Source organism: Poecile atricapillus, chromosome Z, assembly GCF_030490865.1.
Source record: "Poecile atricapillus isolate bPoeAtr1 chromosome Z, bPoeAtr1.hap1, whole genome shotgun sequence".
Taxonomy (NCBI): domain Eukaryota; kingdom Metazoa; phylum Chordata; class Aves; order Passeriformes; family Paridae; genus Poecile; species Poecile atricapillus.
Window position 1 is genome coordinate 29,388,503 of NC_081289.1, and position 20,769 is coordinate 29,409,271.

General features: G+C 37.6%; 1 protein-coding gene across 1 annotated transcript in view; it reads left to right on the forward strand.

The window, feature by feature from the left end:
* The first annotated feature begins 2,631 nt into the window (after nt 1-2,631).
* LOC131592752 (nuclear pore complex protein Nup205) overlaps nt 2,632-20,769 on the forward strand; it is a 46,082-nt gene continuing 27,944 nt past the window's right edge. The window contains exons 1-15 of the mRNA XM_058864496.1: nt 2,632-2,762; nt 5,743-5,885; nt 6,913-7,084; nt 8,021-8,165; nt 9,029-9,188; nt 10,122-10,350; nt 10,505-10,669; nt 11,441-11,616; nt 13,597-13,713; nt 14,905-15,042; nt 16,108-16,258; nt 17,032-17,237; nt 18,591-18,773; nt 19,408-19,458; nt 20,005-20,214. Of these exons, the coding sequence (XP_058720479.1) occupies nt 2,735-2,762; nt 5,743-5,885; nt 6,913-7,084; nt 8,021-8,165; nt 9,029-9,188; nt 10,122-10,350; nt 10,505-10,669; nt 11,441-11,616; nt 13,597-13,713; nt 14,905-15,042; nt 16,108-16,258; nt 17,032-17,237; nt 18,591-18,773; nt 19,408-19,458; nt 20,005-20,214 (2,274 nt within the window). The 5' untranslated portion in view covers nt 2,632-2,734. The remainder of the gene's footprint in view (nt 2,763-5,742; nt 5,886-6,912; nt 7,085-8,020; nt 8,166-9,028; nt 9,189-10,121; nt 10,351-10,504; nt 10,670-11,440; nt 11,617-13,596; nt 13,714-14,904; nt 15,043-16,107; nt 16,259-17,031; nt 17,238-18,590; nt 18,774-19,407; nt 19,459-20,004; nt 20,215-20,769) is intronic.

Sequence of the window (20,769 nt, forward strand, 5' to 3'; positions counted from 1 at the left end):
TTTCCACCTATAGAAATTAATGCAGGTCTCTCACCACACAAGCTGAATTTGCTACCCTACAGGAAATTCAGAACCTCCTTTCCCTGAAATCTAGGGGAATTAATATCCATCTCAGGTATTTAGTGTCAGCCTACCTTTGATACTTCACAGATTTCTGTCTAGTAATTATGGATGAAAGACATCGGTGTCCCTTCTTGAACCCAGCTGTGTTGCAGAACTTGCCGAGAGCTATTGTTAGGGAAAGGAATGAGGTATTTTTTCCCTATAGGGACATGTCAAAAACAGACTGCCAAACCAGCCAGTGATCCTGCATAAACAATGAGAACTTAAATTAAAGGACAGCAAATAAAGTGAGAATAAGCAAGAATTACTATTCATGGGCTTCCCTACTCATTAAAGCATGGATGGATGGATGGAGTTATGCCAATAAAAATATGTGCAGAATGTATGGTATGGTGTATCTATCTGCTTCTCTTACTTCACCCATACTAGGAGCTGAACTGTCACAACTATTTTGCATTAAAATATCACATTGCTGACAGAGAAAGAATATAATAAATGCTGTGCAGCTGGAGCTAAGTGTGGTGTTTTTTCTTCTGAAGTTCAGCTGCCCAATGACCTATCCCTTGCCATCCACTATTTCAGGCTGACTTTTTTTTCTTGTTGCTATGTGACCCTAGGTCAATTGGCAAGGAGAGGAAAGAATTATCTGGAAATTTAAAATACTAAATCTGCAGTGGTTAGAAAAGATTTTTCCCCTCAATAGAGTTAAAAAAAAAGTGGATATACTTCTTTTGGCTGTATCTGAATGCCAAAAGAAGTGTGACAGATCTTAATGCCTGGGAAAGGCTTTTTTTAAAAAAAAAAAAAATTTATTTCTCTCTCTTCTTTAAAACTTCATGGTTCTTAAGGAAACACAGCTTAGGAAATCACACTGTAAGCCAAACTTTTTCAGTAACTTTTGAACCTAATGCAATTTCTGTGTCAATTCCAATCTGATCTGATCAAAGGCTAGAGGGCTCATAAACTTAGTGAAAATCAGGGAATGTATAAAGGAAGAAGATCAAAATTACAGTCTCTGTGGAAGGAAAACTGAAGCAAAACCTCAACCTATCCATTACATTTGCTTTGGCCAGTTGATCTATCAAGTCTATCAAGTCTATCATGAGACTTGCCTTTCACAGTCATGGGTCTTGGGGTGGCACGTGGGCAGCACAGGAGCAGAACTACGGCTCAGGTACCAAGGCTGCTTTAGTTCAGCTGCTTGGGGAATAACTTGACTTATTTTCTACTTTTACCTCTTGCCTGGCATTCTTCATTTCCTAGAATAAAATGAACAATTCACTATCATTCTCATCATTACAGGTCTAGTCTGTCCATGGCTAAGACCAGGAAAAGGTAAATCTCAAAGAAATATGGGGCCTTTGACCAAATCAACAAATTAGGCCAAACTATTGAGGACAGATTCATCTACTGAATGCTGAGAAATTGCCCCCTTTCTAAAATGTCCATTTCTCTCTCCTCTTCTGACCAAGTGAAACAGTTTCCCTGTCTTTGTCTTACAGCTGCCTTGCCAATTCATTCTCACCCCAGGAGCACTGCTCTCTCTCTCTATTACCCTTTCTGTCATCCCATTATAGGGGAGATCTACAGAAGCAAAGATAGTTATTTTGGCGATTTCCCATGTGTCTAGTTCATTGGACATGGTTTTGCAACCATGAAATACTGGTCTAATAAAGTTCAAGAGGGGAAACTATTGGAACTAAAAATGAGTACTTTTGGAGGAATCGTTTATCCTAAAGGTAATAAGGAAAAGGTAAAGAGGGAATTTCTGTTAGGATGTTGATTACTGCTGGGACAGAGAATGGTAAATTGACTTCAGACAGACTATTTCTAAGATACTGATATTTATTCTTCAGCTCCAGATATTTAAGTATATAACCAGGCTTTTTGTTTTCTTCATGCCTTTTTTTTCTTTCTTGCACATACTTTGAATTTAGATGCATATTTCTTCACAGGGTAACTCCTATCAGAGCTGGCGTTTTGGGTTTTTTTTTCCCCCCATACAAGATCATAAACCCTAGTTCGCATTCAAAATTTATTTCTTATCTCTATTTTTTTAAGACTTCAGTCAGAAACCAGACAAGCTGGAGTCATCCTGATGGTTTTTTTTTTTTTCAGGTAAAAGATAAATTAAAATATTCTAATAAATGTCTTTCCTAGTGCAGTGTCTGAATTCAGGTATTTAGCCATATTCAGTGAAAACGGCTTATAGGGCAGGGCTTGGAAGGACAGACTCACTTGAGCGTGGCATGGAACTGAAAAGGGAAAGAAAAACTGAACGGCACGGAATCGATGTATTATTTACATCAGAGGAGCGACGGAGGGAATGCAGAAGCCCGGCGCGCTCCCTTTCCCGCAGCCGCCTGGAGGGAACACGAAGGCGAGCGGAACGATGAGCCATTACCCTGCTACTACAGCTCCCATCAGCCCGCTCGCGGGGCTGCCCCGCTGCCGCCGGCGCCGCTGCCCCTGCCCGAGCCGCAGCCCCTGCCGGAGCCGCCGTGGCTGCGGCAGCCTGTGGCTGTGCCCGGCTGCGCTGTTCCGCGGCAGCAAGGCCGGGACCGAGGGGGGACTGAGGGCCGCCTGGCCCGGCCCAGCGCGGCCGGGCTGGCTGGAGTTGGCCGGGCCTTCCTCGGGCGCCGGCGCTTCGGCGCGCCTCCCTCTCCCCAAGATGGCGGCTCCGTTGGCGGTAAATTCGGGTAAGAACAATCTGAGCGTGGGGCTGCGGCTTCCCCTCCGCGTCTCCCCGCGGCCGCCCCGCTCCCCGGCCGCCGCCGGCCCTGCGCCTCTCCTCCAAGCCGGCGGAACCGGGGGCGGCCGCCCTGGGAAGGCCGGGCGTGGCAGGCGGCGAGGCAAGGCCCGGGCGGGCAGCGGGGAAAGGCTGCGGAGCGCGGTGTGCGGGCAGGCACTGGGGGAGCGGCCTCCCGTGCGGCGGTACCCGGGCTCAGGCCCCGCAGAGCTGCCCGGAGATGGAGCTCCGCGGTCAGAGCTGCCGCCGTGCCCGGCTGGTCCTGGCGGGGAGTCACGTCGGGCAGCCAAGGCCTCCTTGTTTAGAGAGGACTGTGGTAACTCTGTGTACACGTGGTTACGCATCTCTTCGGTATTATACTCATCAGTGTGATGGTGTGGTGTAAGAAGCAAAAGAGGAATATATCCAGAATTTTGCCCTGCTTTCTATGTATAGTGCCATTCAGTAGTTAGAAAAAGCAAAGCCCCTATCCCTCTTGAGCCTCCTTTTTGTAAGACTGAACCAGGTCAGTTCTTGCACCCTCTCGTTCATCCTGTTCCCTGGCTCACTATTTCAGTGTCTAGCTCTGAGGATCCCAAAACTAGACACAGTATGGGAGTGAAGGACTCTGAGATGCCTAAATAATCACTTGTATCTGCCGGCTACAGCTGTTAATGCAGCCTGGAGCCTGTAGACAGCCTTTGCTATGAGCCTGTGCTGCTGGCTGGTGTTCACCTTCCTGTCTGCCAGGACACTTGGGTGGCTGTCTGTAAAGCTGCTCTCCAGCAGCTCCCTTGGTCCCCAGCCTGTGCAGTGATTCTGTGTTGGGTGCAAGATGTTGCATTTACTCTTGAGCTTCGTTAAGTTAAGAGAGGGAGAATGGACACCCTGTGAAAAACAGTTATCACTGGAATATAAGCCAAAATGTTTGTAAATAAAGTTTTGTATGTCAATAGTGACAATTAATAGTCATTATGCATTCCAGCTAATAGAATTAAAACCTCCATTCCTGTGGCAAGCAAGGAACAAATTTTGCAGAGATATTTTGATCTCACTGGATGGATTGCATCCTTGTAGCCTCACAGAAAAGCAGTAAAAAAGCAAAGACTCTTTGTAAAAAACTATGCCTTTGTTGAAATGAAAATTGGAGTAGTTCCAGTGAGACTATTTTATGAATGATATGGCAAGAGGGTCTACAGTCTTATAATTAAAAAAAATCTGGGGGAAGAAGGAATTTTTTGCAGGAAGTATGAGAAAAATTAAAAGATGTGGCACTAGAACTACTGAAGAGTTAGTCTTAGGTTCCAGTGTATTTGAGGGAACAGTCATGATGTTGACATGGTTGAGTATCACTTGGTAAAATGTTCTGGCATATAATCGTCAACTGCTACTGTTGCCAAGAGAAGCAACTCAGCCTGTCCTTACTTGCTGTCCCTGATGGGATGGTCAGCCTTTCTAAAACTAATAATAATAGAACAGCTTAAGTGGGAAAAAGTCAGCATGGTTGCTGAAGTCCAACCTCTTCTATCCCAGGTGCCTATTCCTTTCTCTGCAATAATCCATCTTTGTGCCATTGCAGAGCAAACTGGGTTGTTGACGTGATCCTGCTGAAAATAGACTCCTTTTTGGATTATATTTTGGTTAGAGAAGTTAGATTCTTAATTTTTTCTAATTCCGTACAGTACATGCGTTTGGGCTGGTACAAAGCAATTATGTGGTAGGGACGAGAGCAAACAAATGGGCCAGGGAAGTTGTTGAACAGCTTTTGGCAGGCGCTGTGGTTTGCTACTGGTGTTTCTTGGACTTGGTAATGTAGTAAGAGTGAAAAGACAATTTCAAGTGGAAATAAATCTCTGAATTCTGAAGTTCTGTGGGACAGCCAGTTACAGCTGAGTGTGAAATTACTGCTATTTCTAGGCAGGGGTAATGTTGTATGAGTTGTATGTTGTATGAGTTAAAACACTGATGCTCAGAAAAGGCAAATTTGTCCGTTTTTCACAGGTTGCCCTGACACAGCCATACTGGCACTGCTAAATGTGTTGTCTCAGTCATTTGTAAATTCACATGTAGCTACTCAGTGTGAATGGCTTCACCATTTAAGTGTGTAGACTTCACCATTTGAGTATTGACAGTCTTTGATCTGACCTTCTAGAGGTGCTTTGAAGTTTAGGAGATTTGCATTTTGATTACTGGGAGGGATATCAATTTTAGTTTGAGTAATCAAAGGAGTTTGTGCTCTCTCAACAGAGAATGTTTTCCTCTGATTAGCGAAGCAGGATTTTACATCCCTTCCAGATGACTAGCTCAGTACGCACTGGTTCATCTCTGACAATGTAGGAGCAGTAAGGGTCATTTAAATAGCTTGCTTTTGCTTCAGCTGCTTTTTGGTTTTCCCAACTTGCTCACTCAAGTAGTAATCTTTGGAAATGATTGAAACTATTTTTCTTTAGTCATCTGCTGTAATGCAAGAGTATCGTATATTTTGATTTGATGGGTTGTTTAGCTAATAGTGAAGGTAGTCCTTCTCTGGAGTGTTCTGTAGAAGTGGTAGAGTCACAGTCCTGGAGGGATTTGAAAGACATGTAGATGTGGCACTTGGGAGTGCCAGATTAATGCTTAAACTCAAAGACCTTAAAGATCTTTTCCAACCTAATACCTGTATTGTAAGTATTCTTGTAAGATGACTTTCAGCACCAGAATTTAGGTGCTTACATCATCTTTTTTTGGTTCTTTACTTCCCAAAATACAATTAAGTTTTATATCAGACCATTGTTGGTTTTTTTTCTATGCCTTTGGAAAGGAAAATATACTTTTCTTGATGGGTGTAAGAGTATACTGTCATGCCAAGAGTAACAGTAAACTAAAAAAAGGAGTCTACTTATTGAAAACAATTTATAAAGAATTTGTTTTCTTCCTTTATTTCAAATACATTGTTTTATCTCTTCTTTTAGCTGCAAGCTTGTGGGGTCCATATAAGGACATATGGCAGACTGTAATGAATGCCATTTGGAAAAGGCAACCTGAAGCTGTTCATCGTCTCGATCAAGTCTTAAAGAAGCACAAATCTGACTTCATTTCTCTCTTCAGAAATCCGGTACTGGATTAATGCTCTCTTTTGGAATGAACTGGAGAGTTGATGATTTACTCTGTCTTATATTCTTGTCTGACATGCTATTTTAGACCCTGACCATTCTTTTTATGTGTTAAAAACACATAACGTATAACACAGATGTGTTATACCAGTCTTGGTCTGCTGTAAGAATACAAAGAGTATTAAGTGGGAAAAAATAATACATACATATTGTTTTGTATCTTCTACAGGGTAATTTTATCTGTGATGTATTTTTTTCTGACATTATTTGAGTACTATTTTGAAAGGAATAGTAAAAGTATCTGATGATCAATCAGTCATGTATTAACTTTTGTTGTTACGCTTGTGTGTATGAAATAAAGCACAAAGCTATTTTGTCTGTTTTTACTCATGTTTCAGTCAGATTAACAAACACACAAAACGGGTGAACACATGAACTTAAAAAATACAGAATGTGTCTTGTTTGGAACACCAGACAATGTGAAAAAACTCCGTGTTTCTTGGCTGGTGGATTGTAAGGTAGTAACTAGAAATATACTTTCAGTGGTGTTATTTCTCCAGTAGTTTTTTAAAATGATAGGTCAGAAAATTTAACAGTCAGCTATAGAGTTTTCATCAGTATATTTTAGCATCTCAATTTAATGAAAAAAGAATGATGTAGAGAATAGTAGGGAGTAACACAGCAGTTCGTATCAACAACCCAGGTGTCTTTCACTGAGTTGATACCAATTCCTGTTGAGAAGTGTATCAAAGTTTACTCTCAACCACTAGTATTTTGAGTAAACTAAATGTCAGCAACGATTGTATAAGATTATTTTTTTTATGTTCCCACAAAGAGACCACTGCAGTCCAAGCATGAAGCATTTTTAGGATGCCTTTACTATCTCTGCTTAAAAACACTGCCTTTGTTTTTATGATGACAACCTGACCTGACAGAACTGTATTTTTGAGGAAGGATTAACGTGTAAAGCTTTATTCAGTATTTGATCTTGCCATTTTGAATAACTTCCGATGCTTGTTTCTCTTGCAGCCAAAAAATGTTCAGCAGCATGAGAAAATTCAGAAAGCAAGTACAGAAGGAGTTGCTATCCAGGGTCAGCAGGGAACTAGGCTTTTGCCGGAGCAACTCATCAGAGAAGCCTTTATCCTCAGTGACCTCTTTGATATTGGAGAGTTGGCAGCTGTTGAGCTCCTTCTAGCTGGTGAGAAGGGAAAATATTTAAGATCTGAAGAAATACAGCTTAAATAGAACCTTCTTATTTAAGTGTATATTTAAGGTGAATGCATGATCCTGTGAAGGCCTTAGCTGCCTAACACAGAATGTTCTCAAAAAGAAGTTCTCACTGTAATATCATATAATAGCAGTGTTCTGAACCCTAATGTTTGAACACTCAGCTATTGCAAAGGGGGGAATATACTGAGGAGGTTTTTTGATTTACCTTCTTTATCATTGAATTTAAACATAATTAAAACATGATTGAGAATTTTTCCATAAACTAGTGTAATGGATACTGATTCTTCAAATTATGTATTAGTTATATATTGCTGTGTGACACTGTAATCTAATAACTGATTATTAAGAGAAGTATTCTGGAGAGTGACACATTGTTTGTGTGGAAGATTGATTTTAGAATCGTTACGTTAAAATTGTTGTTGTTACTAGCTACTGTTCATTAACTTGAAAAATTCGTTCAAGAGGTAGATTGCAAATTTGTTGCCTTTGGAAAGCCATCTTCAAGTCAGGCTCACTTTCTATTTTGAACTTGAATTTTCAATATCATTTCCAATAGAAAATTTAATTTTGAATAAAAAGATATTTCTATGATAATGATCTTGAATTGATTATTAAGATGGGTACATATCAGTGGAAAATACCATTTGGACTAGGAAATTTATGGACTAGCACTTTAAAAAAAAATTTATATGATTTAATAGTTGAACTTTAATTTTACCAATAGCACTCAAAATATATGGGATTTCTTTTAAGTGTGTGAAACAAATCTAAGTGTTAGTGAAAAATATCAATTACTTGGAATACAATATTTGTATTTAAATTTGAAATACAAAGATACAGAGCTGTTATCAAGGCATGTACGTTCAACTTGCTTTGGCTATTTCTGTGTGTTTTCATTCACTAGGAGAACACCAGCAGCCTCATTTTCCTGGCCTTACAAGAGGTCTAGTGGCGGTTCTGTTGTACTGGGATGGGAAAAGATGCATTGCCAATTCATTGCGAGCCCTCATCCAGTCACGGCAAGGCAAGACGTGGACATTGGAACTCAGGTCTGTATCAGGGCAATGAGCTGATCAAAGCTCTTTGTTTTGAGTGCTTTTAGAACTGATTAGACTAAAGGGAATATGTATAGTCTTGAATTTGCTTTTTTTCTCATAACCTGATGCAGCTGCTTTCATGTTTGTTTCTTAAGCATGAACATTTTTTGCACGTATTTTTGTTGGATTATAGGGATATCTATTTTACTTTCAGTTATTTCAGGCTACTTCACCTTTTGGCAGTATTTTACTTCAGACACTCTCCCAGTCATTGTTGCTCTAACTAGTGCTGATTGCTCAGTATTTGAGAGCCCTGCTGTGTTCTGACTTTCTGTGTGCTGTAAAAGGGAATTGTTCTCCTGCCTTTACTTAAAAGGAATGTACTATCTACTGGTGAACATCATATGCTAGGTATTTTTTTTTGCCTTGAAAAAGAAAGCAGTGCATACTGCTTGCATCCAAGTTGAAAGCAGGGAAAGATGAAAAAATATATTCTAGTGTAAATATAAATTCTGTGTGCAGTATCTGGACAATTGCATTTACTAGTAAGAAAGAGCCCGTGAGCTTGTGAGTTACGTAGGTCTTGGATATAATACTTACTCCTTTTAATAGAAATCTTACTGAGCTTATCCCTGTTGTATTCTCATATTTTATGTTCTTGAACCTACAGCTACCTAAAGACTGTATCCATTCAGCATCATGTTTTGAGAGGGCAGTACTTACTGATTAGTGATGCACATTTAGTTGCTCTCTGTATATAATTTATTTGTATGTTTTGTTGTAATCAAATACATTTTATGAGATTCATTATTTTAGACATGTTTGTGACTGGAAAACTATGATTAATTGTTAAATTTATATTCTTTCCATTATAGTCAAGAGTTAATTTCCATGACAACACGCTTTACAGATGACCTAATGGAGCAGGGTTTGACTCAGAAGATCCTTACACTTGTGTCTCACATTGATTTGAACAATGAATTTGATAAACTCCAGAGAGAGCGAGGATTGGGCAGTGAGAAGCATCGCAAAGAGGTAACATTCACCGAGCATGGATATTCTTCTATGTTACTGAACACATTAGGATAGAGTTAGACTGCAAAGTGTCCTTTGCCTTTGCACAAAGTCTGCTACTGTCTGAGATCACTGTGCCACAAATTCACAAAGTACTAAAACAGATTGAAACCAAATTGAGTCAGGTGAATAATTCTCTTAATAATCCAATTGTTTTAATAGGAACAGAAGCATTTCTAATAGTAAAGTGAAAATTGCTTGAAAATACATTGTAATCTTTGTCATTCTTGAACTTAATTGACACTGTGACTAACTGCAGCGTAATTTTTCTAACAGAAAGATTTTAAACATTATTGTTTCAATTTTTGAACTCCTTTCTAATCGGTGATCTGCCTAAAAATCATTCTGTGTAATAATAAATCAATTTATTTTCCACTGAATAAAGAACTAGTCTTACACTTCTGCTATGAATCTAGAAACTATGGAAGGAATATCTTTTTCATTTATCTTAAATTACCTTAATTTACCTTAGTTTCACCTTAAGATTCATTTTTTGTGGTAAGGAGGAGGCTGATTGTATCTGGGGTAACTGCCAGTGCAGTTGTGTAATCAGAGACAGGGAATGTGACTTCTGTGTGATACATTTACAGCTGTGTAAATTTTATGTAGATTGATATCTCCTGACCTTGACAGGGATGCTGGTTTGTGTCTAGTCATATTCCCAGGTATCTACTCACACCTCTCATCAAATACATGGGAATATAAATGCAATTAACAAGCAGAAGTGTCCTTTTGTTGTTTAGCAAATAAACCAAACATTTTCTGTAGCTGCTGTCTTTAGAGTGATTTTTAGTTTAAGCCAGTCATCATGATTGACTGACAAGGGCAAGTTGAACATGTTACCAGAATATGTATATTCACTGGGTTGTTTTTTTTTTTGTTTGTCTTGTAAAGGTTTCTGATCTCATTAAAGAATGCCGACAGTCCTTGGCTGAAAGTCTCTTTGTCTGGACCTGTCAGTCCCCCCTGAGCAAGGATGACACTCTAATCCTCATAAGTTACCTGGAGAAGGTAACAGTGGAAGCTGATGGCTCGTTGGATGGCGTGAACTTGTCTCTTCTCATGGCTCTCCTCTACTGCTTTGATGTCAGCTTTCTGGAACAAGGGGCAGAGGATCGTGAAGGTAATGCTGGCAGCTTTCCCAGAAGTTTTATCGTACAGATGGATAAACTGTTGTTTAAGCAATTTTGTTATTGATCAGTAACAATTTGGCAGGATTTTGCATGCACTTTTTCACGTTTGTTTACTGAGTATTGGTTTTGTTATTGTTGTTAAAGACTTGATGCACCGGCTCCCTCTGCTAGCAGAAAGACAGTACATAGCAACGATCCACACTCGTCTTCAGGAGTCTCAGCCCTGGAAATTACCAGGCCTGCAAGCTACTGTTAGATTAGCCTGGGCACTGACACTGCGAGGAATATCCCAGTTCTCTGATGTGACAGGTAAATTACCCTGAAGTTCACTAGCTGCATATTAGTATTCAGAGCTTGCAAGTGGTGTAAGTCAAAGGATCTATTACCTTTCTGAAGTGTTGTTATTTTCCTTTGTGATAAAATTACCATTAACACTTCCCTAAAACTTTTTCTGTGTGGGTTTGGTTGTAGTGAATTGAATTGCTCTGAAATGTACACAGGTGTAGAAGTAATTATTTACTAGACAGTAGTAGTTGTCTCATTGAAGTGAAAGAGATTTTGATGTACTGGAAAACTCAAGGGTTTAGTTTTCAGCTTTAGTATCATTTGAATGCTTAAATCCAGAATAGATTTTTGATTGTGTTTTTTTAGATCTGTAGATATTGGACCTCAGTGTCTTGAGATGATGAATCTATTCATAATTTTCTATTTTCCTCTCCGAACCTCACAAACCTTCTAGCTTTCTACTATGTCAAAATTGAGTCTGCTCCAAAATATCTAATAAAGAAAATGCAAACATTATAATTAATGTTTAATTAAGGTTGATTTGTGATTCTTGGTTGACTGCCTTGGTTTTTTTTGGGGTAAATAGATATTCACTGTAACATTAATTAAAACAGAAAGCTGAGGTTGTCATCTGCCATTAATTTATCTTTTTTTCCGTCTAATTCTCCTGTGCAGTAGAAAAAACAGAATTGATAGAAGCATGGAAATTTGCATGTCAGCTGTGTATCCTGAAATACATTTATTTGTTAGCAGATTGTTATTTAGTTCTTCCCTTTTGTGAATTTTGTTGCCCAGCTCTAGCAGAATTCACTGAGGCAGACGAGGCAATGGCAGAGCTAGCGATCGCTGATTATGTTTTCCTGTTCCTGACTGAATCTGTTGTGGCATCTGAAAATTTCTACCAAGAGGAATTTTACATTCGCAAAATCCATAACCTTGTCACGGACTTCCTTGCGCTCATGCCAATGAAAGTAAGTTGTTTGTGTGAATAGCACATGCTGAGAAATGTGGGCAGCTCTTCTGTATTTCTGTTACTTGGATGAGGTAGCACTGAGATTCAGACGTGATGCTCAGCTTGAGGTCCTGCACTTCAGAAAACTTGTTCGCTTTATAGAAGCCATAATGTTCAGGGTTTGTTTTCTACACTGAAGTAGAAGGTGGTTTTTAAAACACTTCAGTGTGGTGGGATTTGCAAAACCAGCTTTTATGGTGGTATAGTGTTTGTTTTACGTGATTAAAATTTAAATGAATGCTGAAATTCCATTTTGCGTTGGGTTTGTGGTGGTTTTTGAGGTTTTTTGTGTTTTGGTTTTTTTTTGTTGATTTTGGTTTGGGTTTTTTTTTGGGTTATTTTTTGTTTTGTTTTGTTTTTTGTTTTTTTTGCTTTGGCTCAGATTTCCAGTTGGTTGTAGCTAATGCCTGAAGACAAAGAGAGGTGTTCATTACAAGCAGGATTTTGTAATACAGGATGTAAGACAAAATCAGACCATTGACTTGTATTCTAGTTTGATGTAGGCCAGTACTAGTTGTTTCACAGGAAATTGTTAGTAGACAATTGGGCTATAGCCCTACAAGGCAACTTTTTGTCTTAACTGCTGATGTAGTGGTTGGCTTATGTCCTCAGCTATTTCTACTGAATCTCAGAGTTTAGGTAAAAAGAAGTGTATGTTTGCAGGATCTTTGTTTTGCTTTAGGTATATATCCTTAGTTCAGTTTTATTTAAATCTCAAAGTCAGCATTTTAATTAATTCTTCTGCATAGTTTTAGCATTTATGCTGCTTGCCAGTGATGATTTGGGTAAATCTTTTGGTTGCCTGCATTATATTTGTTCAGAACTTGAGAATTAGCTTTAGTACCTCAAATAATTATTTAATTTATAAACATCCAGGTTTTTTCTTGTTCAGTTTGATTTAGCTAGTTTGCTTTGACCCTTTCCACAGTTATTTCTAGCTTTTAATAATTTTTTCTTGTTATTATTTTTAAACTATTTTTTCTCAATGAGACACAATTTTTCTGCTCATTCAGATTTGCACATTGAAATATATTATAGACCATGAACTAGTCTCTATTGACTGTCAACATGTTTTATTTTTTTATGAGTTGAATTGATTGCTTACTTCTGTTTCTTGTTCTTCAATGTCTCCTTAATATTTAACAAGACCTTTAATCTCATGTCTGTTTGCTTTCTATAAGCCTCTGTTGTGGTCTCATGTCAAAAGCTTTTTGAATTTAAAATTAAATGTCAGCTGTTTTTTGTTTAGTAATTAGCTTTTTCAACACAAAGATGTTTAGGATGTTGATTAAATGGCTAATTTTTTTAAAAAATTGCTGCCGTTCTTCTTGCTCTTCCCTCTTGTTTTTCCTGTGGTATTTCTTGACATGTGATAATGCTTCTGGCTGAGACAGGGTAACTGCAAAGCTGCATCAGTTCAGAACTTTCCAAGTCATAAAGGAGCTGCAAGTAGAAGTAGTCTTAAATGGTGAAGAAAGGTACAATCCAGGGATCTGTGTATAGGAAGCCATATTTTGCATTCATGGTTGCATTTGCGTTACATGTTTCTTTTCACTCCTTGTGAATAATGGTCTAGCATTCTCTGAAACTAAGCTGTCTAGCTTTTAAGTTAAAAGGAGGAAAAGGATCCACCTTTTGGAGCCAAACCAGAATATCTGGTGCAGTCGGGAAAAACTCCCATGATGTAAATTCAGGGCTTTTGCTATGCACTGAGGGCTTTAGCAGTAAACAAGTGATTGACTATAACTTTGAGTGCAAGCTCTTGAAGGGGAGAGAGGTTTGAAAAAATAGAAAATTTAATATTCTTGTCATGTTTGTGCGAGTACATTTGCTTTCTTAGTTTTAATATGCCATATAGACAATTCCATTATTTCTGTTCTATTTTGTTCTTAGCTAAATATAGACCACTGTTTCTTTTTCCACTCCATAAATCCTGCAGGTGAAACAACTGAGAAATCGTGCTGATGAAGATGCTCGCATGATCCACATGAGTATTCAGATGGGTAATGAGCCACCTATTTCCCTTCGAAGAGATCTGGAGCATTTAATGCTTCTAGTAAGCCTTATTTTCTTGTAAATTACTGTGACAAATAATGATTGTGACTTTTGTTTGTCATCTGAAAACCCGTATCTGAATGATTCCATATGGTGCTGGATCTTTCTCTTTTGGGATGATTTTTTTTTTTTCCCTTAAGTACAAACGCTTTTCTATAATTTTTTTATATAAAGGAATTAATTTACTGCCTTGGTTTCTGATGTTAATGTCATGGTACTTTTTATTTCTTAGTAAGCAAATACTGCATTGCTTCTTATGTTTGAAGCTTTTAGAGGTTTTACCCCACTGTTGACAAATACTCTGATAAATAATTTAAATGTTTAAATAATTCTCATGCTGATATATTTGCAATGAGAGTTGTGGAAGACTGTTTTGTATTTGCTGTAGATTAGGCTCGGTAAAGTTACTCCATCAAGGCTGGTGGGAATTACAAATTCCCTTATTTCAGTAGAGTTTTAACCGTAAGTGTACATTTTAAAGAAAGCTTTTTCTGTCATATTTCTAATAAAATAAAGAAAATCCAAATAAAATAAAATGGAAATAAACGTAATTATATTTATTTAAATATTAGTTATTACTGTTACTTAACTGCACTTTCAGAAAAATCCATGTTGAAAAACAGATTTGCATATTGAACTGAAGTGTTTTATATTTTCTGGTAAATTAAAAAATTGTAGTACTAGTCTTTCGCAAAGATACTCCTTTAAGTTATAGGACATTAGCAGGAAAATTTGCAGTGAAATGTTTTCTTAAGCAGCTCAGATAGATCTAGTAAATGAGGAACTAGAAATAAAAATTTGCTGTGAGAAATTTGTATGTTCAGGAAGCAGGTAAGATTTCTAATTATGATACCAGCTAACTTGTAAAATTAATATATAAATGTAGGCATATGGTTGTTTGAGGAGAAATGACATAGGGTTTTTTAGCAGTGATTTAATCCATAATAATTAAATAGAAAGTTACTACATTTTCACTGATATGTGCATTTTGAATTTTGCTGGCTGTCACTAGTTCAAATACTATTATTTAGAAGCTGTAATTTTCAGGAAGTTTTAAGAACTAGAACACCAGCCCTGCAATGTTTCGCCTCTCAGATGTGTTTAGCTAATCTAGAAGCAGTGCTTATTCTTGAAGTAATTGTTTTTTATTCCTGGAGTTGATACTTTTCTAGCATCTTCCTTTTTCTGACAGATTGCTGAGTTGTACAGGAAAGACCCCTTTAATCTGGAACTTGCCCATGAGTATTGGTGTCCGTCGGAGCCGCTGCAGACATCCACCATCATGGGCTCCTACCTTGGAGTAGCTCACCAGCGACCTCCTCAGCGCCAGGTTATCTTGATTTTCTTGAGTAATTACTAGTAATTGGAACCAAAATAACAGAAAAACCTTAAGCAACAATTTTTTTTGTATCCATACTACAGATAGCCTCTAAGAATACCGTACCTTCTTTCAATGACTGATTTGCATGTATTCTGCTCTGCATGGCATGTTTTTTGTTGCTTGCCCTAAAATGAGCTACTGCCAGCCGTTCATGGTTGTCAATAAACTTACCAAGAAGGAGTACTGACAAACCTCTGTGAAAATGTTGTTTAGGTTTAATTTGTTACAGTTGCTAAATGGATTCTGATAGCTCTCTTGTGTTTTTTGTCTGATGACTTCTGCATGCCTTTTTCATGTAACTGAGAAGTTAGATTGCTTAACAGTAAAAAAACCCAACTTTATTAACTGCAGTTGATAGTATTTTAGGGGTAAAAAGTCCTGAGAATTCTTTAACTATTTGAAGTCCAAAAATTATAGTCTATAAAAGACAGAACTTAAAACTGGAATGAAGAAACAATCTAAGCAGATAAAGCAGACATTCCAAAAACTCTTTGGATACCTGGGGTGCTGTCAGCCCTCAATGCTTCTTGAAGGACTGTGCAGTGCTAGGCAAAACCTTGAATGAGACAAATCAGACATATCCCAAGACCCACCCAGAATACTGGCAACTTAAATTAGGGCCGGGTGCAATCTGCAAGCAGCCTAATATGACCCTGAAAGGAACCACTGTGTGTGTGAGTCACTGTTCAGGTATATGACAAGCACATTGAATTCTTTACTTGCACTGTGAAATGTGCTAATAATCCTCCTGTGGAACATTTGGGAGCTGAAGTAAATTTTATCCCTAGAAATACAAGATTGGAAAATTAATGCATTTTGCAGTTACATGAGTTATTTAGTTTCTCTTTCAAACACGTCTGACTGAATAGGCCAGTCTACAAAGGAACTTGTCCACCCCACCCTGATTACCTTAGAATCTGTTTTCTAACTTTTATTGCCTAATGTTTTCCTAATAATACTCAGATTTACCTTTTTTTTTTTTTTTTTTAAAACACTGATCTTTATTTGTTCTAGGTTGTCTTGTCAAAGTTTGTTAGGCAAATGGGAGATCTACTTCCTTCCACAATTTACATCCCATATTTGAAAATGCTGCGGGGACTGGCTAGTGGGCCTCAGTGTGCTCATTACTGCTTTAGTTTGCTAAAAGTCAATGGCAGTAGTCATGGTAAGAGAAGTGACACTTCAGCTCTTTCTCAACTCCTTTTCTTTCGAAAAGTGTGAGGACTCATTTGAGATGAATTGTGGTTTCATACTTTTAAGATTTCATTATTAGTATAAAGATGAAATTAGAAGGCTTTACTTGAAACTGTAATCTGAAAAAAAAACCCTGACCTGACAGATAATTAGATGTTTGAGCACCTTAGCAAGCAATTCACTTAGTGAAATTATGTTTGTTTTTAAAGAAATAAAACCTGTTTTAACACCATAAGAAGTGCAGATTGTCAGTGTTGCTTATTATAAAACAAAAAATGAGTAATGTCTTAAAATTAGCTGTATTTACATAATATACAATGTAACTTTCCTGAGCTAACTTTGTTGAGAAGAACTTTGTTCAGTTAGAATTTTTTGATACATGTAATATAATAGCACATTCTCAAAGTAAGAGATGCTGGCCAGTCCTGTGTTTTGCATTCATTTTGCATTGGTCAAATTATAGAAAAAAAACCCCTACTTCAAAGATACAAATACTGCTGCAAAGATTCCAATTCATAAAACTTTATACTAGTTCTTTGTACTGGCACCTTTCTGTCTCAAAAAAAAACATAAACAAGCAAAAATTCCCAAACCCAAGTGATTAATTTTGGATACAATAACTTTCCTTTGAACTTTACTTTTTCCTTTACATAGGAATGTTTTCCTTTTAGTTTTAGCTACCCTGCTTTTCACCCTGTGAAAGAGTAGAAAGAAAATTTTGTCACCTGTTTATCATTTTTCTAGCGGAAAACATCCAAGGAGCAGGTGGCAGTCCTGTCTCCTGGGAGCACTTCTTCCACTCTCTGATGCTTTATCATGAGCACTTAAGGAAAGACTTGCCAAGTGCAGACAGTGTCCAGTACCGTCACCTGCCTCTCCGAGGCATCACGCAGAAAGAACAGGATGGATTAATTGCGTTTTTACAGCTGACCACTGTTATTGTCAATTGGGTAAGTAACCTTTTATTTGGTTTTCTTTGTTAATACCTTTTTTCCTTTCAAATCATCATTCAGCTCTGAAGTTCTTGACCAAAAAAGTATATAAGGAAAATTTACCTAGCAGTGGTCATTTTATTAGTGAACTCCAAAAGTATGGAAAGCATCAGGAGTAACTGTAATGACCAAACACTGAAGGTGTAGGTGAAGCAGAAAGAGACAATGTCTTTTCCTGTGTTGTTGGTATTGCTGATTTTCTTGCTTCCTTAACTCTGGTGGTGGTAATGGAGATGTCTTTCAGAAGTGTGAGGTATATTCACAATAAATCACTATGGAGTAGGAAAGTTCTCTGCCTTTATTTATGAGTTTGAAAAAGCAAAAGTAATAGTTGAATTCAAAAGGAATGTGATCAGCTGTGAAACTTGCCTCCAGGGTTATGATTTAAAATGTCCCTAAACCAAAGGTGTAAAATGTTTTGAATGAATTGACTGGAAGACAATTCCAAAAGAATAAATTTGCAGTGCTTAATTTTGTATTTTGAATTGTTTGTGTAATTCTGAATAGTGTAGAATTCTGCTCTTAAGTACCCACCAGACTTTGCAGCCTAAAAGTTCTGTAATACAGCGAGATAGCCTTGATTTTGCTGACACAAACACAACACAGATCAGTGAAACTAAAAGTCATCTTTGGTGGTAATGATAATGGGGTGATCCTATTTTGACTGTAATGTCAGCATTGGATGTGCATGGAGAAAAAGGGAACTCTTAAAACTAATATTTCGTGGCATCATCAAATCACAATCTGGGATGAAGATAAATTTGTTCTAAGGATTCAGGGAATTACCATTTGATGAGACTAGAGGTTTGTTCCTGTCAGTGGTTCATCTCAGAGTCCTTAGTGAGCTTACATGAATGATGACCCTGTTCTTAGACTGAAACAAATTGATGTAAGTTCTTAGTAAATGTCCAAATGCAGTGTGAGTTCATAGAAATATATAGATAGGAATATATAGGATGTATGTAATAGAAATGCTAATAAAAGTCCCTCTACCTACCCATGCTTGAAGGAGCTGCTAGAGTGTAAGTAGTTAAACACTAATTCTGTGAATGTGTGTGTAGTAAAAAAAAAGTGGTCTGTTATAAGAAGCTTATATTATCCAAAGAATTTTTCTGTGTGGATAGGCACAATTTTGGTGCTTGTAAGTCTTTATACTCGGCTTTTTGTTTAACAAAAATTAATGGCTTTGGAATTGTCTACTATTCTTTTGATATTTTGCATACCTTCAAGTACAAAGCAGAGTCTTTGATACTGAACTGTGAATTAGAGATTATTGCAATGTGCAGTTCTGTTTTTTGTTGAACTCTGTAGAGTGAGAATGCTCGCTTGGCTCTTTGTGAGCACCCACAGTGGACACCAGTAGTGGTCATCTTGGGACTCCTGCAGTGCAGCATTCCTCCTGTTTTGAAAGCAGAGCTATTAGAAACTCTTACTGCTTTTGGAAGGTCTCCTGAAATAGCTGCTTCACTCTGGCAATCCCTGGAATATACACAGGTATTTTAGGATTTTCAGTCCTTGGAACTGTAGCATCCTAGTTTGTTGAAATTGCCAGTAGTGCATATGAAATAGTATTGCATTTCCTCCTGAATTTTCTTTTTGCCATTGTTGAATATATTTTTTTTCACTTAGTTCATGTTTTGGACCAATTTTGAGAATGACAGTACTGCCTCAGAAATGTCATTGGCTGTGCTTATTTTACATCAATATAAGTTTCCTAACAGTCCTAGTAACAGTGTAATTGCTCCCTTATTTTTAGTTGCTAATAAGAGACCCTGACAATAATGACATCTTATCACCTTTGCTTCCTAATTTATGATATTTCTTAAAATATACTGTTGTAAGAGATAATGAAGGAAGTGTCTTTCCCGTACCCAATGTAAGATAAAAATAATTTATATAAAAAGGTGATACAGATCTTGGAGGATGTAAAGCTGGAAGCATGCAAGTGTCAAACATAATCCAGCCTCACAGACAGAGGCTTTTTATCCTTTAAAAGGATTTAGAAAAACCTCTTCTTAGATCTAAAATGTGATGAATATCTTTTTTTGCTCCTGATAAAAATGATGAAGATGCACTTTGATTATCTGAAATGTGTTGGTCTGTTTTCATTTCTCTTTCTGTTATGAAGATATTACAAACTGTGAGAAGTCCAGGCCAGAGACAAGCAATTGGTATTGAGGTAAGAGTCTCTGTACCTAGGCAGCCTCTCTGTATGCATTTGGGAAGTACTTGCAGAGACTGCCTCTCCTTCTGTGTCCATGGGAAACTTTTCTAATAGACACTGTTGTTTCACTGCTTTGTAATTTATTTTCAAGCCTGCTTGTAATTTCTGGAAAATTTTATCTGTATTTGCATTTAGTTCAGCTTTATACTAGTAACAGAACAGCATCAAAACCCTCAAATTCCTCATGAGTGCTTCATACTAAGATTTGCCTAAATTGGACTCACTTTGCTTCTAACAACAGTAAAAGCAAAGTAGGTAAATGTTGAGGCATATCTTCTAATAGCTCAGAAAGGAATGAATGTGTGCTGCTGAACTGAAATAACAATACTGATGCTTTGTTGCTTTTGCTCTGTTTGTACTGTACTGTAGACAGAAATGCTGCTAAGTTGATTCACTGTGAAGTAATCCACAGATGATGCTATGATATTATTTCTAACATGTTTCTTCCTCCCCCAAAATCTGTGATTTGTCTCCTTCTGTTTTTGCTGACCTCCTGGGAAGGTTGAATTGAATGAGATCGAGTCCCGATGTGAGGAATATCCTTTAACTCGAGCCTTCTGTCGACTCATCAGCACACTGGTGGAGAGTTCATTCCCAGCTAACTTGGGAGCAGGTCTCCGCCCTCCAGGCTTTGATCCCTATCTCCAGTTCCTCAGGGATTCTGTGTTTCTCCGATTCCGCACCAGAGCTTACCGGAGAGCTGCTGAAAAGGTAATTTTTGTTTGAAAATACATTTTTTCTTAGGATATAGTTGTTGATATGGCTTAGATCTGTTTGACAAAGCTGTGCAAGTTTGATGCAGCAAAAGTAACCTAGAGCGCTTGATAGTGTTTTGATTATGTTAACAGGTGATATTTCAACTCATGGGTCAGGATCAGGAGCCTGTATCAAGTATCTTTTAAAAATGAAGATTTTATTCCTAAATTTCAAATTACTGTACAGGATTCTGCAAGTTTACTACATGGCTAGTGACTTCTGAACACGACATGCCCAAATCTACAAGTCAGATTTGTCCTTTTCTCAATGTTACCTCAGGAAATGTTTCTGACTTGCTGAACTAAGGAATTTGGCTTTATTTTACAATACTTCTGGATGAAAGCATGTGCTAAACTGTATCCTGGAAGCTGGTTATTCCTGGTCTATTCTTAGCTGTGTACCTAATAAAGACTATTTATGCTTATAATTAAATAAATAATAAATTATTATTTTAATTAATAAATTAATTAATAAAAACTATTTATTGTTTACAGTTACAATATCCTAACA